Source organism: Heliangelus exortis, chromosome 1, assembly GCF_036169615.1.
Source record: "Heliangelus exortis chromosome 1, bHelExo1.hap1, whole genome shotgun sequence".
Taxonomy (NCBI): Eukaryota; Metazoa; Chordata; class Aves; order Apodiformes; family Trochilidae; genus Heliangelus; species Heliangelus exortis.
In genome coordinates, this window is record NC_092422.1 from 159,070,326 (window position 1) to 159,098,288 (window position 27,963).

At 41.9% G+C, this 27,963-nt stretch overlaps 1 protein-coding gene and 2 long non-coding RNA genes across 4 annotated transcripts; 2 read left to right on the top strand and 1 right to left on the bottom strand.

Moving 5' to 3' along the window:
- Window positions 1-26,498, bottom strand: LOC139791266 (protein mono-ADP-ribosyltransferase PARP12-like). Of its 2 annotated transcripts, none has more exons than XM_071733312.1 (13): window positions 26,112-26,498; window positions 23,557-23,689; window positions 16,607-16,859; window positions 16,390-16,506; window positions 15,764-15,865; window positions 13,446-13,569; window positions 12,344-12,509; window positions 9,997-10,087; window positions 9,306-9,402; window positions 8,787-8,865; window positions 4,524-4,654; window positions 2,660-2,811; window positions 1-2,022 (listed from the first exon to the last, which is right to left on the bottom strand). In XM_071733312.1, the coding sequence occupies exons 1-13, from the start codon at window positions 26,399-26,401 to the stop codon at window positions 1,634-1,636; spliced, it is 2,124 nt and encodes a 707-aa protein (XP_071589413.1). In that variant the 5' UTR covers window positions 26,402-26,498; the 3' UTR covers window positions 1-1,633. The 2 variants fall into 2 exon arrangements, with proteins under 2 accessions (XP_071589413.1, XP_071589412.1); XM_071733311.1 differs by having other exon boundaries at window positions 9,967-10,087; window positions 26,112-26,497.
- Window positions 10,083-12,166, top strand: LOC139791275 (uncharacterized). The gene is made up of 2 exons (XR_011723859.1): window positions 10,083-11,370; window positions 11,737-12,166. It is a non-coding gene; the product is annotated as an uncharacterized lncRNA (long non-coding RNA).
- Window positions 16,739-24,653, top strand: LOC139791274 (uncharacterized). The gene is made up of 2 exons (XR_011723858.1): window positions 16,739-16,865; window positions 23,562-24,653. It is a non-coding gene; the product is annotated as an uncharacterized lncRNA (long non-coding RNA).
- Window positions 26,499-27,963: the final 1,465 nt, after the last annotated feature.

Consider the following 27,963-nt stretch of genomic DNA (forward strand, 5'->3'; position numbering starts at 1 on the left):
TGAGTGAAAACACATTTTATTTGCAAATATGTCAGAATGTAATGATTCAGGAACTCTACAAACAAGTGAGATTTTTAGAAGTGGTTCTACCTTTCCCTTTTAATGCATCACTGATATAGATTTTAATTTAGTTCTAAGATAGTAATTTTAATAAGATTTCCTAGATTTATATATTCTCCCATCCTCTTGGTAACTCGCAAACTTAAAGTAGTACAGGTGATTGACAAATTTGTGTCAAAGATACAAGTAACTGGAAGGCTATTAGTCCTACTGTAAAGCTTATCTGAAAGCAAAAATTACTGCTTAATCATAAAGAAGTTTCCCTCTTAACAGCTCAGCTGCCTGAGTAAGACAACTTTGTACAGAGGGTCTGCAGTTCGATTACCTTACAAACTCCTTTTTAGAATTCAGTATCCTACTGAGACAAGAAAAAGCATGTAATTTAATAAAAAGGAGCTTAACTGCTGTTAGTAGGGTTGTACACTTGCTTCGACCAAACAAGTGTATAAAAATGGGTCCCGGGAAGCAGTATCCAAGATCACCCACAGCCACCTCAAAACATGAAGAGGAGCTGCACTTGTCAGTGACTTCTCAGCGAGTTGCCTGAGTGGGCAACAAACCTGAGAAACAAAGTGTCTTAGGACAGCAGCTCCGGGCTCGGGAGAACGTGACTGATGTCTTCCAGTCATGTCATATTTCTGGAAAAACAAAACCGTATGCAAACAGGACCGGAAATATCTGTGCTTCTTAAGGTGTCTCTTCTGTCCTATAATGTTTGCTAAGCAAACGTTCACTTTGAGAAAATACGTGGCCACATGGACTGGAAAGCCTAGTTTGTTGTGGCACAGACGTTACATACTTATGGCCTTTGGTCACAGCCAAATCATCAAATTTTAGTACCTACTTATTTGTACGTTGTAACTTTCAGTTTCCCTTGAGCTCTGCTTTTGTATAGGTCACAGAGCAAGTTACTGCAGATGAGCAAAAAGAATTTGATTCAGCAATTTTCTGATCCAAACACTAGCTGCAGCATACAGATGAAAAATTCTCTGTCCACTTGAGAACATGGATTTAAAATAAGCTTTTTGATTTTTTTAGTTTTCCACTCGAAACTAGTATCAGCCTTATCAAGAAAGCACCGTGAAAGCTTTAAAATATTCTTAAGTAAAATTGATTTGTTTGGAACTGTGATAGATGAGAGGATCAAGAACAGCCATGTTCTGCATGAAAAGAATCTTTAATTACTAAAAAATGTAGTTTGCTTAAAAACTACTGTACTGTTAAGTTTTGCTCTTAACTGAACTGTTTGCAAAGAGAGAGCCTCTCTATTTCTAAAGAAAATGCATTTACAATTATCTGCCCACAAAAGTTGCAGCGTTATATTTCTTTTCCCACGATTCTGATTTTTTTGCTACAGTTATGCAAATCTCTGTGCTTCATTTAAGAGTGGAAGAGAAGACAAGGCAATTATTCTCAAAAAATCCAACAGTGACTGTTTTGCCAGCCCTCCTCAACACAGAAATATTCTGGACTGACTTTCCAAAGGATTGTATTAAAAAGAAAGAAGCCAGCAGGTATAAGAATACCTGCAATACAGAAAGTACGGTAACAGATACAAATAGCTCTGATCCCTCTAAGATATAATACATTTTCTTACTTCCTTCTTTTGCTCTGTTGTAGATACTGGGTGAATCTGTTGTTTAGTTTCTTCCTTCTTTTGTACTGGTGTAGATACTGGGTAAGTCTGTTGTCTTATTTCTTCCTCCTGATTATACTCTATGGTATATTCTGGGTAAAACTGGTTTTTTATAAAGACAACAAAAATGGAGGGATTTAACTCATTGTCCACACAGCTGTCATAAAGCTGAAACCCATCAGCAGACTTGGCTGGGGGGCGAACATAGGTTGTGTTGCCTTTAACATAATCTCCAACCAATACACGAGCCAGGAACATGGTGTTTGTTTTCCCTGCAGACTGGCAGGAGCCATGGGAGTAGGAAGCATCTCTACTAAAGTAGTTTCCTAGGAAATGATACAAAAATATGGTTATAAAGAACTTGTATGAAGCGACAGCAGTACGCTGCCATACATAAAGTGACATGCAGTACCAGTGCTCAGCCCCTTGTTCCTCAGGAGGTATTTGATCCCAGCTTTCAGGTCTGCTTTTACTCAGTTTACATAATACCACGGGACCTTTTACAAGAGGAAAGGGTTTCACCACAGAATTTCTGTTGAGAATTTGCTATTTTAGGAACAATTGTTTTAAAGACCAAAACTTATAAAAACACTACAAGTAGGTGTGTTATGATGAGAGGGACAGACAAGAAAGCATGAGGGCCTTTCACGATTATACAGAGGGAATACACACCCTCCTTGCTCCCTGACATAAAGACATGTGGCCATTTCTCTGGGAAGTTCAGGTTACGACCTGGAGCCTTTCAAAGATCTCACCTACAGCAACAGAGGCTTTTTCAAATTCCTACATTAACAGCTGGTGAAAAGCTGTACTCCCACAGCAAATCCTTGTCTTATCCAGACAAAAGGAGATTGTAATATCAATTCCTATCTCTGTCCTCTGTATTTACAGAATTCAAAACTCATTGCTCTAGTATCAGAGGAGTCTAAGTAGATGTCTAACACACAGTCATTTCCTACATACCCCTTCCATAAGTAATCTCACTGTTTCCACAAATTCTCCAGTCAAAGTTGTGAATACAGATGGTTTCCACAAAGGAAATGTTGGTTCCATGGAACAGGAGCTTTTCAGTTACTTCACGCCCTCCATTTTCCCTTTTCATCTGCTCCCTTTGCCTAAAAATGAAGGAGAGGAGAGTGAGAGCCATGAAAGAAAAGGGAGAAAGGTGATTTTTTTATAATAAACAAACAAACAAACAAAAAACAAAAAACCAAACAACAAACCCAACTATATAATGTACATGTAAACAGCAGCTGGATGAGATTTCCCATCTCATTACAAGATGAGCAACACATTGACACCACTACCCAGCAATTCCAGATAATTCTGGTTTTCTTTAGTGAATTTAAGTAAGCACTGACACTATTCCAGTCTCCACTGTACTGACCTTCTGCTCTTTTGTTGGGTTCTACTAGTTCTGCTGTAATGTTTCCTGCCCCTCACCACCCCCAGGCTCTCTGAGGAGCTGGGGTTGTGCTAACCAGAGACCCTCTGTGCTCCAAGATTGGGCAGTTTATCCTTCATTCCCCAAGTGAATTCCAGCTGCCATACACCCTGAGCTCCTGCCCCTCACAGAGATCAGTGCAGCTGAGGAGACAGAGCCAGAGGGAGAGAAACTGAGCCTTCCTTAACCACTGAAGACCTTACTGATTTAGGCCAGAGTCTGACTGAGCCATGACCAGCATGAAACTGAAAGTTGAATCACGGTGGAAAGCTCAATTATGTCTCCCATGACTTTTTCACAGCATTCAAACATCCCACAGGTTTTCAGAAGCTGTTGAAGCAGACAAGACAGTGATATTCTTGAGGAAGGGATCAGCTACAAAGTAAACAGAGCCAGAAGAGGGGAGAACCCTTCTAACTTGCAAACTGCATAAATGAGTAGTTAAAAGCAATGGACTGAAATTTGGTCATTGAGAATGGGGCAATCTTAACCTCTGGCTGGTAAGTTTACTTACCTCATTGGAGGAGATTAACAAGAGAAGGTATGCACTGTTATGTGTTTTGAAGGATCTTAAGTTTCGTTAGAGGAAGAGGTTTTATGAAATTATTGCCTGATAACTGCCTGCGTTCACTCACTGTGCAAGTGAAAATACTTACTTAAAGTAGTATTTATCTTCTCCACTACCATTTCATACAGTACTCAAATGCTTCTGCTAAGTGGGCTTTTGTTTTAAATTAGACAACAGTTCTATGCAACAGCTTAATCTGCTACCAAATTAACTTGAGCGTGGTTCTTTACTGTCACTAGCACCAGCTCAAAACTGTTGGTACCGATCTTAGTGTAAGTACCTGGAGTTCAGTATCACAGATACTGATGTTGAAAACCAAAAAGGAGCTCAGGAGCTCAGAGATCATTAAATTAAAGCACAAGGATTCTTTCTCAGTGCATGCTGACTTCATTCAGCAAAGGACCAAGCACCTTTATCCTCACCCACTTTTTTAGCAGGGATTACATATACTCTAATGGATAAACATTTGTAAGGGGCAGAAGATTTGTGTATCAGGCAGTTACTGTTGAATCCCTAAGACAGTATGTTATACTACACAACTGTGGGTATCCTCATCCCAATTTTGCATCATTTGTGTCTTTCTATCCATACTCCTCCCTTCATCTTCCAAGGATTCGTGTGAAGGGAACTCCAAGACCATAGCATACTTTAGAAGGCCTTAAATGCTTAATTTCACTCCTGAAACTGCTCCTAAGAAGGAAGTACCACCTGTGCTTTAGTGTGACTGGTAACATCTTTCCTTTCCAAGGAAGAAGATACAGGACAGCAGCTCTAGGAAAGTCCCTCCCCTTAGGGATGAGTAGGCAAATACTAACCACTGAAACACTTTCCAGAGAGATGGATTCTGAATCCTCCTTATTTTAAGGACATTGTATTGTTTCATAGTCTGAAGAAACAGCTGCTTTATTTTGTTGTATTCAGAGGTTGTATTACTGATCTCCACTGCCTATAAAATATAAACCAAAGCAAAAGAAGACATGAGGCTTCAGTCAGCTTGTAACACGCAGAAGCCCAATTACAGCAGATACATTTTCAGAAAGGTCCCCAAATTACATGAAGGTTAATTTAATGCTTTAGATATGACACTTAACATGAAATTCAGTGTGTCACTCCTGCCTAGGAATGACACCTCACCTCTCTTCAGGAAAAATGCTGAAAGCAAAAGGATTAATTAAATGTTTGTCACCACCAAGTAAGATTTGACACTTGAAACATTAGATATCAATGAAAGAGTAATTTCAAAACCAAAACCTGAATAATTATTCCAGAATAATATTAGTTTTATACGTAAAGCTTCTAAAGAACAAAATATGTTAGGTACAGTACAATTTGTAACCAGACATCAAGGCGCTTCAGCTATTAAAGATAAAAAAGCAAAATATGTACAACTTCCCAGCATCATAGCTCCTAAACTCTCAAAGTTAAAACTTGTAAAGTTGCACTTAAATATAGGTTTAAGAAAAAAGCTACACTTCTAAACATAAGAGAACAATTAAAACTGTAACAGGAATGTTAACTGAATACCTGCTTAAGCAAATACACCTCCTCCTTTCCTAAAGGAAACAGTCTGTTTACCCACAGTTTCATGTTTAAAATTCCATCAAGAAATGTACATTCTTCACAAAGGAAAGACAAAACCTGATTGGAGCTCCTCTACTTGCTTATGTCATGCACGATTTTTTCTTTTTTCTCCAAAGTAATCTGTGTCATTAATCTTCTAAACACTTATCTTTGATAAACCTGACTGAAAATGCATGATGCTGGCAGAGTGATGTCACATGGTAATACTTTCCATTTCAGCACTGCCTAACCAAGTGAAGACTGAAGATGACTTAGAGTCAAATGCCCAATATCCCATGTAACAGTGTTTTCTTTTCAGTAGGAAAGCTGCAGTCAACCTAGCAGGTAATATGAAATCAACCCCTTAAGCTGTCAAGCGAAAGGTTCACATTTTAGAAGGCTGACTTTAGAGAGGAGAAAAAATTGGATTTATGTTTCACAGCTGCATGTAAGTAGTTTTTTTGTGGACAGAATGACCAGCTTGTGCATTAAGTACTTACTGATGAAGAGACCTATCATAGGAAAGCCTTTTAAGGATTATGAATAAAGTCAGCTGCACAAGGAAGAATTATTTATTTGAATTTATTAAAAAGCTTTTACAATGTTGAATGAAACTTCCTATGTCTTAATACAAGGCTACTTTCCAAAACTGAAACTTATACAACACAACAGGTAAAACAGTCTGGACAGAGGAGTATTTATTATCTGCATGCTCCATGACACCACAGCTCACGTTACTCAGCATTGCCTATAAGGTGAAATATATGTTGCTCTATTTCAGTACTACATCTTTTATCTATCCATAAACAATTCTTATTTTGACTATAAATATGCTTTTGCTATGTTGCATCTTTTACTGGGGAACTGTAGCCTTTCTGGGTAAAACAGAGGGTCAGCCACCTGGTACAAGGCCTAATCCTATACGAAAGGTACTTCAATTATATGATCATAAGATGGCATCCAATCAAAAAAACAGTTCTCCTTTCATGAAAACTTTGTAGGATTGCTCCTATTTCCTCAAGGATGAGTCTGCTGCTAATAAAGGGTAACACCACATTGCTATTGCAGGTCAGTACTTCACAACAGAACTTCTTTTGCTTTTTTCATTTTCAGACCTAAAAATTAATATCCTAGAAAGCATAAGCATTTGCTAGCCCACTATCAAGCAGAGGAGTGTCTGAGGCAGAGAAAGAATCACTGCCCTGGCAATAACTTCTAGCAGCATATGACTGTACAAGAACAGTACTCTGTGATATTGTAGGTTTTAGAAGCAGCAGAATTTCCAGTTGCTGTTACTGGAATGTGCCATTGCACATTTCATACACTCTGCTTTCTATAGACCTATGATTCTAAATGTCTTACATATTAAGACACTGAAACACCCAAAAAAAGCCATGTTACCAAAACACAGCTGCTCATTTTAAGCAAAGATTACTTTTCCCCAATATCATATAGCTGTTTATTTTCAAAATGGATCATTTTTGCCAGGATTATTTGTCAATGTCTGAAGATAGTGGAATTCAACAGGTCATAATTATCAGACTTTATGATGGTCACCACATGCATGCAGAATACCAGCCTGACCCAATATTGCCTACTGCAAAAAAATAAAACAAGCTAAGGTCCCACAGAAACATTTAAAATAGCCCAGGCTTTAACTTTTGGCACTAAAAGATACTGTAGGCTTTGTTGCACGTTAGGTTCAGAATTAGCTTTTCCTTCCCAATGAAAGGCACTCGGTTTACAAGAAATGGTTTTCCTAGGTGTCAACTCAGCAAGCAACCTGAGCTCTGGGAAACAAGATGAACCTTCTATTTCATGCATCCCCACAATCACCACCAGCAATACCATGGATCTGCAAATCACACCCCAAAGCCACTTACCCCTCAGTGACTCCAGAAACACCCCAACAAATAGACTCAGCTCAAAATCATACTGAAATCTTCGGAGCAAATAAAACAAGCAGTTAAGTACCTGCAACTCAGAGACCTAAAAGGAACTGATCTATGTGTCTTCCTGGCAGTCTTTTGAAAAAAATTCAACTTCTGCTAATAATTAAGTTGCTGATAAGTCAAGGAAAGAGCTGACCACCTGTATCTTTTATTACTTTGCCAGAGCTCAAAATATCACAGGCCCAAATCTTCAAAAGGTCTGGCTGCCAGATTCCCACACAAACCCATGATTAGGTTCATTCAGCAAGCTCTGGACACCTGACACCTTTATAATCTTGAAAACCTGTAAGTTTTTTCAATTTTGAAAAGCAGCTCTTTGAAAGGAGCTAATGCATAGAGCAGTTTACGTCAATTTTACCCATTGATTTTTCATCAAAACTGTATTTAGATGAATTTGCTATATACACATATGGCCAGATACAGGTATTACGTTGAGGAAGGCATAATCCAACGTAAGAGGGTAGTCCCAGTAAAATGAAACCTTCAGCACAAGGCAGAATAGCAGAAACCAGCCCATGGAAGCTAAAAGACATGATCTTTCTGGTTCTCATGCCAGTGTACACGTAACTACACTACGGAAAATAAAATACGCAGAGAGAAAATAGCACTGGAGCTTTCTGTCAATCAAAAGTAGCTAGAAAGAATTCCAGAAATATGGTAGTACTTTTCTCCTGTCCCTGGCCATCAAGGTATTTGTGCCAACACAACATGTTCATCATCAAACAAGATTTTGTAACGCAGTCAACCAGGAAAACCTCTTATGCTCCACATTATGTGCTATGTCTTAATCAGGGTCAAAACCCCAACAAAAAACCAGGACAAATGTAACACTGAAAAGCATTTTCTAGCATACTGTAGTTCTTACATTGTCTGTGCCGCTCTTCTTAAGACAACGAGGAATAGTAATTTAAATAATTCCTGCATGGTTTTGGTCTTGATAGGCCAAACAGGAACACACAGTTTGGGTAGGAGGGTTTTTGACTTGTTGAAGAGATAACTGCAAATGCTTTTTTGATATTAGTTGGTGTAACTATTTCTGCCCTTGAGGCTGTGGTCTGTGCTCTGATCTGCGATGCATGTGACAGTAATGGGTGACTTGAAAGAGCACGGAGAGATTTCCTTTCCTAGGTCTCCATAACAGTATTTATCCATCAACAATCAACGCAGTATTATTACTGGGTGGCTTTTCATGGTCTACACAGAAAGGGTTTGGTCTCAGCCCAGCTTCTCGTGAAGAAATACAGACTTCACAGAAGCCCCTTGCTTAACTGGCTCACCAAGTCTCCAAGGTAATTCGTCAGTAATTTTTTAACAGTGATTCTTTTTTTCTTGAGTTTGGTGAGTTTTGGTTCTGCATGTAGACAGATGCCTAAAATGAAGATTATCTTCATGGGAATTTGGCACTTCTTTCAGGACCTCTGAAGACGTATCACCTAGATGTTTAGCACACCCAGCCAAAAAATTGTTCCTGTGATTTAACTTCTGCCCAGTTACAACCGTTTCCGTTAAGCAGCATCCTCCCTGGAATCATGCCTTTCCATCAGAATTACAAGAGGGGGAAGATACCTTGTATCCCAAGTTAGGCAGTGCAGATGGATCCCAGTGGTCAGGGCAGGGTTGGTTTGAAATAGTAGATTCCCTCTGGCTGTTTGCAAACAGACAGAAAATAAGACGTTAGAAATTCTAGTCCTGCTCTGAACATTCAGATTGTTAGCATCCCCTTTGGTCAGTTCCTACATTTAAAAACAAGCAAAATAAACCACAAAGAAACTGAAACAGTCTCTGTCTGTGAGCTGGGCTGTGCCTGCTGTCATTCAGTTATCACAGTCCTCTTTTTTTTCCTTCTTTAGGGAACAACTGTCCATCACAGTTTTGCAGTGACTGTCCTGCAGATGGTACCTGTAGTACATGTACCCCAGAAACAAGGTTATGCACCAGTTGGATTTTGTGGTATAGCTTCTCTTCAGTCAAATGGATATGTTCTCTTCTAGCAACAGATGCATTATTTGCACATTTACTGCCAGCACTGGCAGCCACTTTGCCTTCTGAAATACGAAAAAAACCAACTTAAAGAGTATCATTTACCCTTTCTTTAACTTCTGCACATCTTCAGAAGACACAAACTTCGGTCGCCTGCGAACCTGTTTTTTAGTTTTATAGGTGCTGTTTGTCTGGGTCATTTCTTGAGGAGAAAAGAGAAGGAAAAAGAAAAAAGCAATTAGTAAGCCTACAATACAGGGCCATTCATTACTGACAGTAATTCATTAATGAAAATTCCATATTCATTGTCAATTCTATCTGTTGAAGAGGAGTTGCACAAAGCCTTTGTAAGCATCTTGTCCTTCCTGTAACTCTTGTGATTTAAACTGAGCCTAACTTTGCTTGCTCTCTTAAGTCATTCATCCTCCTTTAAATGTTGGTCCAACAGCACAGAAGTTTCACTTTTCATTTTTACCATTCATGGGTTTAACTCACTTTAAATAAGGTTTACTATGACTCTCCATGAAGATGGCCAATCCTTTTGTTTCTGGTCCAACATGAGTCTGGATAGTGTCACGGAATAAGGGGGAAGGTTACTTTTGTAAGGAAATTTCTCTGGGCCCTCATGACCTCACTTCCCCTTCTAATGAGTAAACTTGGTAATCTTAGTACAAGAAGTCGCATCTTCTAAAAGCTGGGATAGCTTGAATGTTAAGTCTTTGTAAAGTGCTACAGAGCTGTTAGTAAGAACCTTTAAAATTAGTACCTTTAAAATTTAGCTGGTAATTATACAAACCGGCCTTGAAATCTATGGTGGCATTTGGATCTGATAGATACAAATTCTCCAGAGTGTCAGAAGATGGCGAGTTCACACTACTCCCTTCTCCCTTTGGGGGGTGAAGGAAAAAAAAAAAAAAGAGAAAGAAGTGTAATGAGTAAAGACAGTCAGGACTAAACCCTGGATAATTGGTTTGGGTAGAGGGGAAGAAGAGACAAAGAGCAGGATGAAGAGTAATCCACCCAGAACTATTGTGATTACCAAACGCTCATAACATATGCACACAAATATATATATTATTAATTAGTAATAGATAGTAATGACAGACCCAAAAAAAGCCCATTAAAATTTCTGTAACAAGTTATACTGGCTTGGGCTGAGATAGTTAATTTTCTCCATGGTAGCTAGTACAGTGCTATGTTTTAGATTTGTGCTAAAAAAGGTGTTGATGACCCAGGGATGTTTTTTGTCATTGCAGAGCAGTGCATGCACAGTATCAAAGCCTTTTCTGCTCCTCAACCCACATCACCAGTGAGTGGGCCAGGGGTATACAAGAAATTGGGAGGGGACACAGCCAGGGCAGCTTGATCCCAAAGGAATATTCTGGACCGTATCACATCATGCCCAACATATACAGCTGGGGGAAGAAGAAGGAAGCTGGGAGCATTTGAAGTGATAGCATTTTGCCTTCCCAAGCAACATGGTGGAGCCCTGCTGTCCTGGGGATGGCTGAACACCCACCTGCTGATGGGAAGCAGTGTAAGAATTCCTTCTTTGCTTCACTTGTGTGTGAAGCTTATGCTTTACCTATTACTTTACCTAAACTCAGGGGTTTTCTCACTTTTATTCTCCCAGTTCTCTTCCTCATTCCACCAGGGGGTGTTTGAGTAAGCAGCCACGTGGGGCTGAGCTGTTGACTGGGTGTGATGGGTGCACTCAACTCCTTCACCAAATTCGTGTTAGTTTCGTTCGGAGTCCAAAGGAAGTAAAGGCATAGGCCACGACCAAGCCACGAACTTCTCTAGTTCCAACCTATTCTCTGAAAACCCACCCAAGAACAGGGTGACTTGGTGAGCACTGACGTGTATGACCTTGGAAAATGGAACACCAGTCATGCAATTAGTACGTGAACAGCTGGTGGTTCTTCCAAGACTGATTTGTTGAGAAACAAAGTAAGTTGTGGGCACAAGGAATCTCATGCTTACCTTTTCCATCATGTGTCGTTTGATTACAAGCCAACCACTTTATTCCATAGGCATGAGAGCCTGAGTGAGCTTTTTTTGAGCTCTCCCTGCTAAGGAGCAGGCTGCACAGCAGTGATCTCTCAAGCTGGGACCTCTCCTGAGGTTACTACTCAATGCTAACAGGCCCCTTACCAACTGCAGATCTTTGGTAAGTGACCAACATCATGCATCACCTTCCATTACAGTGTACTAAGATTTTGTATGGGTAATTTTGACTTATTATTATATCTTCTGTGCAGTAAGTAATAGAGTGAACAATGACTGTTAAGTCTTACTTTTACAACACCCTGCTTCAACAGAACTACTCTTGCTGCCACCTTTGGCAGGGATTTTTAGAAGCAGTCTAAAATCTTCCCCACAAAAACTGGCATAGCCAGCAGATTCTAGATCTGTTCCATTACACTGGGGTTAATCCACGTGGCAAGTACAGTTCCCTGCTGTACAATACAGAGTAAAATATGAGGGTATGTAAGAGGAGCAATCCCTCGTTTATTTATTTTCCTGCATTTTCCAGGTAGATCACTCTCTCATAAAAAAGCATTTGGCCACTCAAGGTAGAAGGTAACAGTTGATCTGTAAGAGCAGAGCAATCCTTGCATGTCCAAGGAAACAAGACAATCCTCAGAAGACAGGCAAGAATAATTCCTGAATAATTTAAAAGGCCATATATCTCAAGAACAGTGCACATGTGCTAAATCTGCAAAGAAGCCATGGCCAGCTCCAAAAGGGAGTCTGAGGGGAGAAGTCAGCATGCATCATCAAAAACAGGTTGATGAACACAAGCTGAAAGCAAGGAATTTTGCTATTTTGCTTTCCTATATTTCTCAGCAAGGTCTTGTTTCCAACAAGCAAAGCAGTTGTAACACGTCATCCAGACACAAAGAAAAACAATAATTCACATTAAACTTCACTGCAAAGAGATAAGGGGTGCTCCCTCCCCTCCAGCCTGTGGTTGTTCTGTCACATCTGTCATGAACATTTGTAGCTCCATTGCCTCACTTAACACTGTAAAATTCAAGCACAGGCATTTGTTTAATTAACCTTGCTGAGGAAAGGTGAATGGGGGAAGAGTATCCACACATTTCTTCAGAAGTGATTCAAAGCACAGGATGTGGGCTCACCTGGTCTCCATATTCAATCCACTGACCCAGGTCATTCTTCCAGTACCAAATCCACTTTGTGGTAAATGTAAATGTGGGTTTTAAGACTGATGATGGCGTAGAGAGGCGTCGAAGCGAAGAACCATCACAGGTCATTGTCTGGAAATCAATGTTCCTATCTGCCATGCTGTAAGGACAAATTCAGGTTTGTTACAGCTAACAGTGTGTGTCTTGTCCTCTCATCTCCAGTTCAAGCTGGTGCAGTTTTCTTTAATATAATGTGAATGCCTGAATTTAATCAGACCCGAGTGCTTCCCCCAGCATGTGTGGCAGCTCTGAAAACTGCTTCAGATCTTCAGAAGTGAACCCTAGCCTGTAGGATACTGAATGCCATCTCTGTTGCTAGCCAGATGTTGCACAGCCAGCTGTAGAGACAGTCTGGGCCTACACATACAATGTGACAAATGCTATTTCTGCAATAAAAAAGCCTGGTTACAGTTTTTCTCAGTACAGGAATAGAATTTGTTAAGTTCATGATTGAGTTTGCCTGCAAACACCTGCAGCTATCACCTTGTTCTTTTTCTGTGGTTTCAGAGGGTGCAATCACAGCTGTGAGCCCTGTAAATAGCATCCATCACTGAAGTCACCTGGGCTCTTACTCCTGGGAGGCTTGAAAATTTAACTTCAGGCAGAAAGACTTAAAAAGCAGCCTCTTCTTGGGAATCCCGCTTATGACTTGCACTATCCAGCAGCTTAGTCAAGCTACAAATCAAAATCATCTGCTGTCTGAAGAGGCATGGGCCAAAATTACTATGCCACTTTATTGATGGTTGATTATCTGAAATACTAATACTCTATGCACTAAATTCCACCCACTGCATTTCACCCTGTATAGTTTTCAATGCAATATGTTGTGTTATTTTTAGAATAAATATGGGGTGATATTTCCATTCAATCACTTTCCTTTTTAAAAATAAAAATTCTTATTTGTACATCCTCCCAGATTCTGAGGAGCTCAGTAATTAGAAGTTATGGTGTAAGAGATCCTTTAGGAAGAAATCAAGAATTTTTCCTCAGGGGCTCAGCCACAGTACTCTAAGCAAACAGTCCAGCATCATAATACCTGTTGTTTTTTGGGTCACAATAGGCCTTCTCGATGTCCTCCATCATGGAAAGGTCATTCCAAGTGGTCCCATTGTATACCTGCCATCTATATGGCAAATGGTAATGATTAAATGTGCATTTATCTGTAATGAAATCAGACATAGTCAAGAGCTCTGCAACCAGAACACAGAGAGCAAGACAAGAAAAAAAAAACCCTCAAGGCAAAAACAAATAAACATTTTTTTTTACACTCTGGCTTTATCTCCTGGACTTTGGTTCAAGTCAACATCTCCACCTCCAAGTGGAGGCCAGTGGATCAGTGTTGGGACCAGTCCTGTTTAACATCTTTGTCAGTGACACGGATGGTGGCATTGCTTGCTGATGGCAGCTGCTTTAAGCCAGATCTCCACAGCCAGATCCCACATGGCTATTCCTGTAACATTATGTGGGTCCAAAAATTCATTGAGTCTCAAGCCTGGTCCTAAAGAAGCAGAGTCTGAGAAATGAGATACAAGGTTGGAGAAGCTGCTGTAGAGACAGAGACAAAAGAAGTTTCACTATTCCTGACACCTCATGTATCTGTTTACAGAAAATATAGAAACTCATCACGGTTATGAAGACCAAAGTATCATACACTACTTTTTCCTTCTTTTTTGTTAACAGGGCTGGAGTCCACCCTGTTGAAAGCACTGTGCTTAAATTAACTTGAAAAGATCCAAACAAAATTGCACTTCGTCTCTGTTGGCAAGACTTAATTTCTATAGTACAATAATACTCATTAAATTTTTTTTAAATATTGTCTGAATTCAAAGTTATGATGAAGAAGAGGTATTATCAAGACCTCAATTTACTAATCTTTCTCTCAGAAAAGGAGCTTCTGACAGGAGAATTGCATCTTTAAGAGAACACAAACCCACTAAAGAAATGCTAAATGCACATAAACATCTCAGAACAAAAGAATTGCCCATGAGGCAACTTACCATCCATATCCTAAGCAAAAGCTAAAGACAGTCTGATCAAACTTAAGTTCATCTTTCACCAAGACCAGGTGGTTAGAAAAGGATTAGGCCTTTAGAAAGTGGACAAGTCACTTTGAAATAAAAACCTCACAGCACCTCCTCATAACCAAAGCAGAGCCTAACTTGGGGTTTAAGTGACTGAATACAACTGTTTCTACTTACATTTTCCCCCAGACCTCTGCTATTGGCCACTGCCAGATAGATGACAGATGAGGCTTCTCTTTATCTTAGCTGGTACAACTACTATATTTTCTTACAGTGTTTTATCACCCTAAATTACTTTTTAAAGGACTCATGGGGAGAACTTGGCTATTATCTGGTGCAGGTAGGATACAGCAGAAATGAAGGATGACATCCTGTCACCAGTTGTCAATGATGACACTGTAAGGCTGGCTCTTAAGCTGATCTAGCAGTTACAGAAAATGTAACATTTAACACTTCAAGGGTTTTTCACACAGAAACATTCACAAACACAGCCCCCATCAACAGGGCTGAAATAAGACACAGATGGATCACCTAGAGGAAAAAGGGCTAAAGTGCATCCACTCAACTTTCCTTTCATTATGTTTGTATTCCTGGCAGTGTTTATTGGTGACTTGGAAGCAAAGTGAATGAGTGACAAGGCACAATTACCACTGCCTGCCCACTAGTGTGAGCCACTGGGCAGGGAGCAGACACTCCCAGGCTAACTGCTGGCTTGGGCTGGGATAGAGATAATTTTCTTCATAGTAGCTACAATGGAGCTATGTTTTGGATTTCTATCTAGCAACACAGTTGCTGATAACACAGGGATGTTGGTTTTGTTGCTGGTGAGCAGTGCTCGCACAGCATCAAGGCTTTTTCTGCTCCTCACACCACCAGTGGGCTGTGGGTGGACAAGGATTTGGGAAGGGACACAGCCTGGGCAGCTTGACCCCAGCTGATCAAAGGGATATTCCACACCACATCATGTCATGCCCAGCACATACAGCTAGGAGAAGAAGAAGGAAGCTGGGGACATTAGGAGAGGTAGCATTTTGCCCTCCCAAGGAACCGTTACACATGATGGATTCCTGCTGTCCTCGGCACGGCTGAACAACCACCTGCTGATGGAAAGCAGTGAAGGAATTCCTTGCTTTGCTTTGCTTGTTCATGAGGCTTTTGCTTTACCTATTAAGCTGTCTTTATCTCAGCCCACCAGTTTTCTCACTTCTACCCTTCTGATTCTCCTTCCATCCCACTGGGAGGTGTTGGGGGGGGTGGGGTGAGTGAGTGGCTGTGTGAAGCTCCATTGCCAGGTGAGGTTAAACCAAATAACATTAGTTTTTGTTAAGCTTACCATTATTTTTGCAGTACTTCCAGACATAGTATATGCATATCTCATCACAGTTGTCTTCTTTCTTGTCCTCCGAAGCTTTAGCAGAGGCCTTATCTTCTTCATCTACAGGAAAGAACACATCACACCTTACTTGCCCCACCAACATAAAACTCAAAGAGAAAGGCATTGCGTTTGGTATTTCATCCCAGAAATAACAAGGAATTGACTTCAGTAGCCAAGTACTCTGAGCATCTGACTATCCTCTGCTGCATGAGTTAGGGCTCTGTGACCAATGAACCCTTCCAATGGAAGAAGGGTCAGTGGAGATGGCCAAGGGTGATGTTGTGAAGCTCAGCAAGAAACACAGGGTGTGACTGACCATGGCTGTCACTGAGTCCATCAACTGGAAGTGTAAATGTTTCTCCCAGAGGTATCTAGACAAGCATGGGTGGATTGAATAGGGGGCTCAGCCCAACCTAGAGTATAAAAACTAAATAATCCACAAAAGAGTTTCAAAGAGAACAACAGGCTCAAGCTGGCTTCAACCCATGTATTCCTTCCTGGGGACTGGGGACACCCAGCATCATGAGGGTGTGCATATTCTAGAGACTGGTAATAGGAATCACACTGGCATTGTGTGCACTCACCTCCTGAAGGTGGTACATGTGCTGTGGTGATCACTGTCTTCAAAGGAAGCAGCTGTTCTTGACTCCTTGAAACTGCTGTTTTTTTCAACACATTTGCTCTTTCATTGTTGTGGGGTGCTGAAAACACAGAGAGGAAGGTGGGAAGTTAAAGCAAAACCAGCTTCTACCTCTATCAAACTCAGAATCATATTTAAACCCAGTGTTTCTTACAACTTACTTTTCGCTTTCCTCAGCTCCTTGATGAAGTCTGCATGCCTGTGGTCATATATAGTCTGGATGTTTGAAGCTATCTGCACACTAATGCCTTCAATTTCCAACAGCCTCAATGTATGGCTGTCCAGGAGGTTATGGGACCTCTTGCATGGGAAAAATCTACATTGCCCGTGGAGAAAATGGTAACAAACATGAAGCTTGCTGCAGTTCTTTTGCTGGCTGCAGGTACTATCCTTTCTGTTGTAAAAACGGCACACCTAGAAGTGGGGAGGACAGATACAATATGAAATGGAAAAGCACATCAGGATTTTTTCCAGAAGAATCAGTAATTTTTTTCTTTGTTCTATAAGCAAGCAGATTTAACAGCAGGGAAATGGTGATTTGCTCTTGCATGGAAGAGCAGGCATTTTCAGTTTTGAAGTTGTGCATGGTGTTTATTCCCAAGAAAAAGAAAAGCAGATCCAACAAGCTTTCATTTTTTGTCATTCCTAAACAAGGCAGTTCCATAACAACTGATTATTTTACAGTTACTCTGTTAAAAAAATCAAACAAAACACAACCATATCAAAGAGCAAGAGTCTTCATAAAAATACGGCCACTGTGTCAAATGAAGTACTATTTAATGGAGCTGAAGCTGCATTTGCAACTCCTGTTTTTAAAACTTACTCTTCATTAAAGATCTGGGTGTCTAAAAATGGTAAGAAGAATTCTTTGAGATTATACTGTGGAAAAAGCACCTCTTTATTCCTCTGCTCACCAAAAAAGAGATACACAGAGATATGCAGTGAGCTGGACTCAGGAAACAAACTACACTCCAAAATCTCCTGTAGAAAAACCTTACCATAATGTGCCCTTGTGGCCAAGAAGGCCAATGGCATCCTGGGGTGCATTAGAAAGGGTGTGGTTAGTAGGTCAAGAGAGGTTCTCCTCCCCCTCTATTCTGCATTGGTGAGGCCGCACCTGGAGTATTGTGTCCAGTTCTGGGCCCCTCAGTTCAAGAAGGACAGGGAAGTGCTTGAAAGAGTCCAGCGCAGAGCTACTAAGATGATTAAGGGAGTGGAACATCTCCCTTATGAGGAAAGGCTGAGGGAGCTGGGTCTCTTTAGTTTGGAGAAAAGGAGACTGAGGGGTGACCTCATCAATGTTTTCAAATATGTAAGGGGTGAGTGTCAGGGAGATGGAGTTAGGCTTTTCTCAGTGGTGACCAGTGATAGGACAAGGGATAATGGGTGTAAATTGGAGCATAGGAGGTTCAAGTTGAATATCTGAAAAAATTTTTTTACTGTAAGGGTGACGGAGCCCTGGAACAGGCTGCCCAGGGGGGTTGTGGAGTCTCCTTCACTGGAGACATTCAAAACCCGCCTGGACACGTTCCTATGCGATGTACTCTAGGGGGCCCTGCTCTGGCAGGGGGGGTTGGACTAGATGATCTTTCGAGGTCCCTTCCAACCTCTAGGATTCTATGATTCTATGATTCTATGATCTCCTTCATGAAGCCCACCAAGTACTACAGCAACACTTCTGCTTCCACAGCAGAGAAAGGAGCAGCCTGTAACAAGAAAGCTGCTTTGAGGACACACAGCGCTCTGGCAGACAGGCCCAATGTCACACCAGGACTGTTACAGATCTCCCCCAAACTTTTTTTCCAAGCAACAGAGACAAATTTTTTTGTGCAGAATTGCAACAGAATATATAGAAATCTATATATCAGATAGGGAATTAGAGGTTGCTGCAATGGCAATGTTCAAAAGACTGAAAAATCAAGACAATGGATTCGTAATTATTAACTATACCCATCACCAAAGGTCAGTTCCTCATTGCTATCAATCAGTATCATGTACTGAACAATTACTCTTCACAAACTCACTCTAAATTACATGGGAGAATACAAAGCCACAAGACTGATATAATTTCTGTGAGCACTGGTGGCTACTATGTTTGACAGATTTTAGCCTCTGAGGGAAGCCAAAACACAAAGGGGTTGTATTTTTTCTTCCCAGTCTTCCCTCTGTCACTGTGGATGCTTTGTACTTTTCTGTGCCCAACACCCCAAAAATGGTCTCTCTGTTTTTTTTTTTTTGGTTTTTTTTTGGTCTTATTCTAGGGACCTGGCCTTATTCTACTGGATTATTCCATTTCCATCACATACCCTTCCTGACTGCTCTGCAGGATTTTTGTTTTACCAAACATCTTCCAGGTTTCCCTTCTACACATTTTCCTGGTCCCTGTTTCTGCAACTATATCACAACTTTCCATTTACTCCCTTGCAATTATGGCTGTTATTTGTATATTTAGACTTGGTTGCATCACAAAATGCTATCAGTGGTATTACAAGCTGTTGGGTGCCCAAGTAAGGTGCTGGCAGTAAAGGGGACCTCTGTGAGAAGAAGGGAGGGAAAGTGTGAGAAACTGCCCAGCAGACCCCAAGGTAAGAAGGAAGGAGGGGAGGAGGTGCTCCTGGTGTTACCTATATCCAGCCTGCAGGGTTACCTATATCTGGTTGCCCAAAACCACACCTAGATGACTTCTGAATATCTTCAAGGTGGAAGACTTCACAGACTGTCTGGGCAACCTCTGCCAGTGCTCAGTTGCTCACAGTAAAAAGGCTTTTCCTGATGTTCAGAGGGATCCTTCTGTATTTCAGTTTGTGTCCATCATCTCTGGTCCTTGGCACTACTTAAGAGAGCCTGGGTCTGTCTTCCTTACACCCTCCTCTTAAGGTGTTTGTAAACATTGGTTACATCTCCCTGAGCCTTCACTTCTCCAGGCTAGACAGACCCAACTCTCTCAGCCTGTCCTCATGTGAGATGATCCAGTCCCTTCACCATCTTAGTGGCACTTCACTGAGCTCCTCTTCCAGTAGCTCCATCATTCTCTTGTACTGTGAAGTTAGATTCTGGAAAATGAATTTTAGACCTGTTTTCAACTATTGTAGTGGGTCACTGTGGAAGAGTTACAATGAGGAGGTAGCAACTTCTAACAAATCTAGGCAGTTTGCCTGTAGGCCTTGGCTGCAGAGGCCAGCTCCTTACCACTACTGTCAGCCACATAATGGGAGCACATTCCATGCCATTGGACTGGGCCACCTTCAACAATACAACCCGTATGTGCTGTTTGTAAGAGCTTGTTCCTACAGAGGTGCATAAGGGAATAATTCCATCAATGAACCTCTGTGTACCATCTAGAACATTCAGTTTTATGTGGGCAGAAGACCAATAGCATTGGGGGCTTTTTTATTTTCAGAAACATACCATAAAGGTGTGAAAGCATGGGTGCTGAACCTCACCATGGATGAGAATTCAGCACAGCAAGCCAGAGCCCTACTAGAAAGGTCTGTCTGATGCTATATTGTTATTGGCTCCCATGGCATCAGATGGGACACCTAAGATTTCTTCTCATAACCTTCAGTAATAACCACCTTTTTATCTTAAGCATCATGTACCTTTCTGTCCTGGTTTGGGCCATGATAAATGTGATTTTCTGTCTTGCACTTTTGCTTTCAGCTAAGTCTCTTGTAAGTAGTTGCACTTGCTGAAATTAACAGCAAGTTTCTCAGACAGTGTCTGCTTCTAGGACTGATAACACTCCATGTTTAGAGTTACAGTCAGAGACTGGTGTGCAGAACCAAGGACACTGCTCAGCTCTGAGGAACATTTTACCCTCCGGAAGGAGAAAAGGAGTAAAGAGGTCACACATGAAGCCCTCCCTTTGGGGAGGAGCAGACAAGATGGATGCCAAAATTGACCAAACAGAATATTCCCCATACACGTCATACTCAGTATAAATTTGAGGGATCACAAGGGCCAAACCCCTTCCTGCTTCCCTCTCTTCACCTGTCCCTGTTTGCTTTGGCATCCTGGGAGGATTCCATCCATTTATCTGCCTGTGGTCCTGATCCATATCAGTTCGAGTCCGTGTGTTCCTGCATCCAGCTCCCAACTGCTGCTGACCCCAAGAGTCCAGCCTGGACTTTCCGAGGGCTGCCTTGGGGCCTTGGTGGTGACATGAGAGTTACTGGGGGAAAGGAGGGAGGAACCTGGTATCAATTTTCCTGTATATTTGTATATATTTAGTAATTTTTCCTATTTATCACTACTGTTTCATTAAAGTTTAGTTATCATTTACTGTTTCATTAGTTTAGTTTCCAACCCATAAGTCTCTCTCCCTTATTCTCTCTCCTTCCTTTATCTGGGAGGGGGATTAATAGAGACCATCTGTCATTTGGTTTAATTTCCAGGCCACTGTTAAACCATGACACTTTCTTAGTGATACTCAAAAGTACCAGCACCTGCCAACACAAAGCAATTATTCACCTACTCGAGAATTTTAGGTAAGTCCCTTGATTTTTCTCTCCCTCATTTTCCCAGCTTTGTCCTAGGGGGATGCAGAAAGGCTTATCATCTACAGAGCACCCCAAGATCTATGTATCAAGAACACATGCAAGTGCTAGGTGATAACAGTCTTGTGGGAGGTGCTTTGCAACTTCGGTCACTAAAGAACACAAATTTTACACCACTACCCAAGGGAAGATCTTCCTCAGTTGAAGAATGCTTCTTTGTTTTGGAGGCCTGATACCATTCAGAGTGTTATCCTCATCTAAAATGTACATGCCTCAACTGAGTGCCTACCTAACAAGAAAAATATGTTAAGGCATTGAAAATGCAGTTTTCTTTTCCATCCCTCCAACTGGTGACAAATGTTCAGGTTACTGAGCTGGAAACAAACAGACCAACACCCACCAGGGACAGACAATCGAGCACAAACTAAGGGCTGTAGTATCAACTTACACAGTAGTGTCTTGGTTCAAAGGAGTAATAATACAGTTCTCTGGATGTTTATAGAAAAACTTAAAATCACTGCTTTCTTAACAGGTCTTTTCCCAACAAAATCTTAGTTCCTTAACTTCCATATCCTGTCTTTCCCAGAAACTTTCTCCTCCGGGAATACTGATAATCCAAAGCAGAAGCAGAGAGAAGAGTTTGTTATGCAGCTAGAGGCTGGCTTAAGAACTAATAAAATAATCATAAGACTTATGTCAGACACTGGTTTTGTCCAGAACTCAGGAATTCCTTTTGTGCTTGCATCTTCCCTTCTCGAGAGAGTAGGGGAAAAAAGCAGCCAAAACACATAATCACATAAAAGTTGAGAGAGCAGTAAAACACAAACATTCTGTATGGAGCATCCATTATATAAAATACCACTTTAGGGTGGCAAAAATACCAGCCACTGAGATTACAAAGTGAAGCTCCCAGAGATTTCAAGACACTTAATCTGGTTGAGAGTGATTGCGTAGACCATCTAAAGAAAGATGCATTAAAAGTTAATGTGCTCTCTTGCTTGAGAGCTTCATACTTGATATTTGTCAGCATGCACACACACACACACACACACACACACACACACACACACACACACACATATATATTCAGCATTTCTAAGCCAGGAACCACCAAATTGGCTTTTACACCCCTCTCCTCAACTTGAAAAACAGCCTGCATCAATAACTGTTTTCTGTTGTTTCGGCCATATTAATCCACAGTAGGGGTTAAAGTGCTCAGTTAGAGGTAATTAATGATGCCTGGCAGTGGTGAGGGCTGAACAGACCTATAGGTAAGAAGCTTGAGAGAAATGCCATCAACAATGGCTGATAATAGCTGCTCACTGCTGGGACAAGAAACACTTAAGTTTTAGATGCAGCTGAACAAGAAAAAGATAATATTAATATTCCTTGCTCACCACCACCATGCTCCTTAAATCTGCCAGCACAACAGATTTTAAAACACTACAAAAAACCCCAAATAATCTGTTTTGTTAAAGCTCAGTACTGTCACCATAGGGAACAAGAAAACAATAGAAGCCTTATGCCAAGAGATGCAAGGAGATTATAACCTTCAAAAGGCAAAGGTAGCAGGCAGTATTCTGGTAATTTCTTAACCAGGAACAGCTACACCCAGGACAAGAAATTCTTGGCTTTGAAGCAGCCATACCTTGGAGATAGAACTGCCCTTATAGATGCATACGGACCCAGAATGGGTTGTTCAGCCAAATGTAACAAAATCAATGCATACAAAGTAGGCAAAGATTGCCTCATAGAAAACTAACTTACAAAACCTCAGTGCACTTTGGAAGGGGCTGATTTTACACAAAGCTGACTGCAGTAATGTGGTAATTTTTCATAGATTTTTCTCACTCCCTCATACACTCAAGCACCAAAATGTGCAGGACTACATAGGCTGGAAAAGGAAAGGGGTCTTGGCTTCCCGATCTCCATCAACTCTTGGAAAGCAGACAACAAACTGGTTTTGGTCAGGCCTCTTATCCTGCAAGCATGCACAGTTACTGTGATCTACCACATCCCTCTTGCTTGCCTCACTGTCTGTAAATCTCTGGTGAAGTTGCTGACTTTTTTTTTTTGTTGTTTGGCTTGTTTTCAGTACCTTTATGGACATCCTGTTGGGATAACAGGAAAGGCACACAAAACAGGCTATAGCCCTTCTGGCCACTTCCTTGCTGTCACAGGGCAGCTCTTCTACTCACAAGCCATAGATGACATGGCCTTACCTAAGTGCAAGCCTTCTGGTATTTATGTAACCAACACACCCATCAGTGTTTAACAGTTTTATTGCTGTTATTTTTATGTTGACCAGCTGGTTGTTTTTTTGGCTTGGGTTTGTTTGTTTTTTTTTTTTTTTTTGGTTGGTTGGTTGGTTTGTTTTAGTAAGTACACAGCACTTGTGCTGCAACCCTTGCTCTATATTGTTTCTTCTGGTGCTTTTCCAGCCACTGCCATTCACCCTTCATTTAGACTAAACTAAAGGTAACTGTTATACATACATATATATGTATACATATGTTACAGCTTGAAATTGAGATCAGACCTCCACCTTCTCTCCTGCCCAGTCCTAATTACTTCCAATTACTAAAAACTTCTCTTTAGAAATATGTACAACTCACATCAGGGAGGAAAAAAGGGTCATTTAGGAGAAGCAGGACTTGCAGCTCATTCTTATCAAGGCCAGACAGCTGATGAGTCTTCAGAACTTTTCTGTTCTCGGGACTGATGATGTCATGTGAGTACTTACAAAATCTGCAACAAAATACACAGAAAGAGCACTGTTAACCTCTTCAGTCAAGTTAATTTAAAGAAGAAACTCAGACAACAGGTAACTTGGGAAAAGGCATGGAGAAAAAGGCTGTTGTCCTAAGCACATAAAGAAAGATTTAAGTCTAGGAGTGCAAAACAAAAAAAGAACAAAGCTGAAACCCACGCATTTTTTCATTTTTGCTGGCTGGCAATTTGAAAAAGAGAAAAAAAAATCTAAGAAAGCTGATCACCTTCTGAGTTTTGGATAAAGAAGCAATTAAAGGACAATAGCAAAGATACTGCCACTTGCTTAATGCAAGACAAAGGTCTGGAGTAAGTGTGAACTACAGAGAGAGAGAATTATTGACTTTTTTTTGTTTGTTTGTTTATTTTAAATGATAATGCAAATCAGTAAGTGGGAAAACATAGTCAACCTGTGTGTCGATTCAGTGCAGTAAAATAAATCTTCCTTGTTTTGCTCTTCCAAAGTACGATTTGATACAGCCTTAAGACTAGACATACTTAACCAATAAAAGTACCTGCTAATCTCTCAGATTCGAGTCTCTGCTCCCTTTATCCTTTTAGCCTCAAGTTAACTACTGAAATTCTCCTCATGAAAGCTTTTTTTTTTTTTTTTTTATCTCATGCTTTGTCTGAATCAACCCTTCCATACACACCCTTGTGCAGACATTTCACCGCTGTCCCCTGCTGGACACACTTAAGCAAGTAAACAAGGACAAGAAGTCTGAAGAGAAGAAGTGCCATCCTTGCTTCTGAGAAATGATCTTCTAAATGTAGACAATGAGTCTGAAGGTAGAAGAGCTACAGAGTATTGGAGGTGGGAGGCATCACCACCACCACTCCTCCTTCAGATTCCACTAACAGTCACATGGTGATCAATACAAATACAGTGATAACCACACAGATGAGTTTAAGAACACATTAGAGAAATAATATTTTTTAAAAATAATTTAAAAAATAATTAAAAAAAAAAAGCAGTGAAATGTTACTTGCCAGACACAAGTTAAAAAAACAGGTTTAACTGGACTAAAATAATGATCCCACAAAACAGGAAGACCCCAGTAACTTACACAGACCTTTTTCTTTCCAGAGATTCTAAATCAAAAAGGATGAAAGATCAGGAAGCTAGACTTAGATTTTACCTTATCAGTTAAAAACTATTCTCTGCCTTGATCCCCATGTTCCACCTGGCAGTATGTCTGCCTTCTCACTTCAATCAACCTCCCAAAAGGCATACTCTGCATTTTATTAACACATAGAAAGGTGATTCAAAGTAATACTACTGAGAGGACAGAACGGTTTATCATTATGAAGGGAATCACCTCATAACACATTTTGGTTCACATGGACTCATCCAGAGCAAGCACCTACACGCACTTGAAGGTATTTTTAACAGCAAATCACATGGAAGCATATCATACTGTCAGTAAAGACAGAAATTGAGATTTTTAGCATGCTAATGCTGTGCTAGTATCATTCTGAGATAGACATGGCCTTTCCTCTCCATGCTCTTCACACCTGAGGACACAGCCAGGTATTTTGCTGGGCCAGAAGAATCTGGTGGGGTAATGCCACATGCCAAACACTGCAGCAGCCCCAAGACATAGGGCTTCAACTAAAAGTTCCTCCATCCAAGCTCACTGTTGCCATTGATTGTCACTGAAAAGCATCTGGGTTTCATTTCTGCATTTATTACGGTTTCCTTTATTGTTATTTCTTCAAACGAGGGGCCCCCTTTGGCCAGCCAGTGCCCAGAGAGGCTGCCAGGCCCACCCATCCTGCAGGTCCTCCACACACCCAGAAAAGGGCTACAGACAGGAGGGAAACCAGAGGCTGCCTCTCACCTCAATGGCCGTGAGCAGAGCAGCGACTTAGACCAAAATCAAACATTTGTAACTTTCTGGATTAAAACCAGACAGCGTGCTGATACTTGCTTTTTTCTTACCAGTGTAAGATTTGTCAGCTATTTCATCCAGCTGCCAAGGGCTGAGGGACGGGTGTGGCAGAAAAGCAGCTTCAACTAACTAACTAACTAACTAAATTTATTTTTAAAATCATTAATACTGGCAAAGAAAACCAGGCTTTAGGGAACTTCCACCTACCGCCGTCACTTCGGGCTTTTACATCAGCGAGAACAGGAAACGAGACTTTTACCAGCAAGAAACGCCGGGTCCGAAGCTGTGCTGGTGTCGGGGGAAGGACAACCGGGCCTCTCCTCCTGCGGGGGGCCGGGGCAGGACGGGCCGGGACAGGACTGGCCGGGACAGCCGAGGGATGGGCTGGTGGCTCCCGGGTTCGGGGGAAAGCCCTGAGTGGGGGAAGCCCGAGGGGGGGGGGGGGTCGGGGTGCGGGGGAGGGAGCTGAGTGGGTTTGGGTCGGAGCTGCCTGGCCCCGCAGCGCTCACCTGGACCCCTGGTTGCACCTCCCCATGAGGCTGAGTTTGCAGAGGTGCAGCCGCTCGCAGCCCCCGCACTCCTTGAGGACGCAGAGCCGCACATCCGACACGGCCAGGACCCCCACATCGTCGACGCTGCCCCGCAACACCAGGAAGCGCTGGGGTCCCGCCGCCGACAGCGTCTCCTCCAGCTGCTGCGCCGAGAGACCGATCTGCTGCTGGAGCTCCGATAGCTTCATCCGCCCGCCCTGGGCGCACAGGGTCTTGGTGATGAAGCAGACCACCGCCGGGTCGCTCATCCTTCCCCCTTCGCCTCGGCCCGAGAGAGTGAGGAGGGAGCGGGAGAAGGGCGCTACTGGTCGGCCGAGCTGAGCGAGAATCGAAACCGAAGGCACCGGGCGGAGCCTGGGACAGAGGGAGCGCTGAGGGTGGAGGAGGGGACCGGATCGAGGGCCTTGAAGCCCGGCCTCCAGGGCCCCGAGGCTTCCGAGGCTGGGAACCACTCAGGAGGCAAACCATGAAAAAAAAACCAAAACAAAACACTTGTGGTTTGGTTTGGTTTGGTTTGGTTTGGTTTGTTTTTGACTGCGTGTGTGTGTAAATGAATTATAGAATCACGGAATGGTTTGGGTTGGAAGGAACCTTAGAGATCATCTTGTTCCACCCCCGTGCATGAGCAGGAACACTTTCTGCCAGACCAGGTTGCTCCAAGTCCCATCCAACCTGGCCCTCAGCACTTCCAGGGACATCCAGAGTTTCCCTGGGCAACTTGTTGCAGTGTCTCACCACCCTCGGGAAGAATTTCTTCCTAATGTCTAACTAAATCTGACCTCTTTGAGCTTAAAGCCATTACCATTGTAAAAAGTCCCTCCTCGGCTTTCCTGCACGTCCCCTTCAGGTACTGGAAGGCTGCTGTAAGGTCTCCCCAGAGCCTTCTCTTCTCCAGGCTGAACAACCCCGACTCTCTCAGTCTGTCTTCATAGGAGAGGGTCTCCAGCCCTCTGATCATCTTCTTGGCTCCTCTGAACTCACACTGAGAGCTCCATGTCCTTCCTGTGCTGGGAACCCCAGAACTGTACACTAATCCAGGTGGGGTCTCATGGGAGCAGAGCTGAGTAGGGGAATCACCTCCCTTGACCTGCTGGCCATGCTTCGTTGCTACATTCTTTGCTGTTTCTGATGTTTGGATTTGGCAATGAGCTACTGCCTGGATAAAAGTCCTTTATGATATTGTTATTACTCCCTGTACATCAAGTGTGGGTCCCAGCTCCCTCCCAGAGCATGTACAGAGAGCAGAGCACCAGCATCCATTGAAGGATTTCCTCACCTTCCTAAAAACTCTCTATACATAGGCATAACACTGTCATAAATTGAGACCACAATAGATCATAATCCAACTAAAATTTTATTTATTATAGCAAGTAGAATATGAGCAAAAGCAGCGCTGGACGGCAGGGGAGTCTGTGCTCCGCCAGCTGCCGCACTAAGCAGTTCAAACAGTTCCTTTTTTATACACATTTATTTCCATGTTCGTGAAGTAGTAGAGGTACTCTGCGCATGCTTGAGTTGTTGTTGGGGGTTCGTTTTCTACCTCCTGGTGGTCGTTGAGGCCGAAGTAAAAAGTCTTCCTCCCTTATCTCATAGTTGACCCCTCATTCATATGTCCTTATATGGGGTTGTCTGTCATGTTTCTGTCGGTTCCTGGAACATCTGGCGGCTGTCTTAGCTTTGCAGAAGCGAAATAGTAACTGTTTTAGCTTGCATAAGCGATTTCCTGTCTTTTAGTAGTTGTAACTATTTTAGCTTGCATAAGTGATTTCGTGTCTTTTAGTAACTGTAACTATTTTAGCTTGCGTAAGCG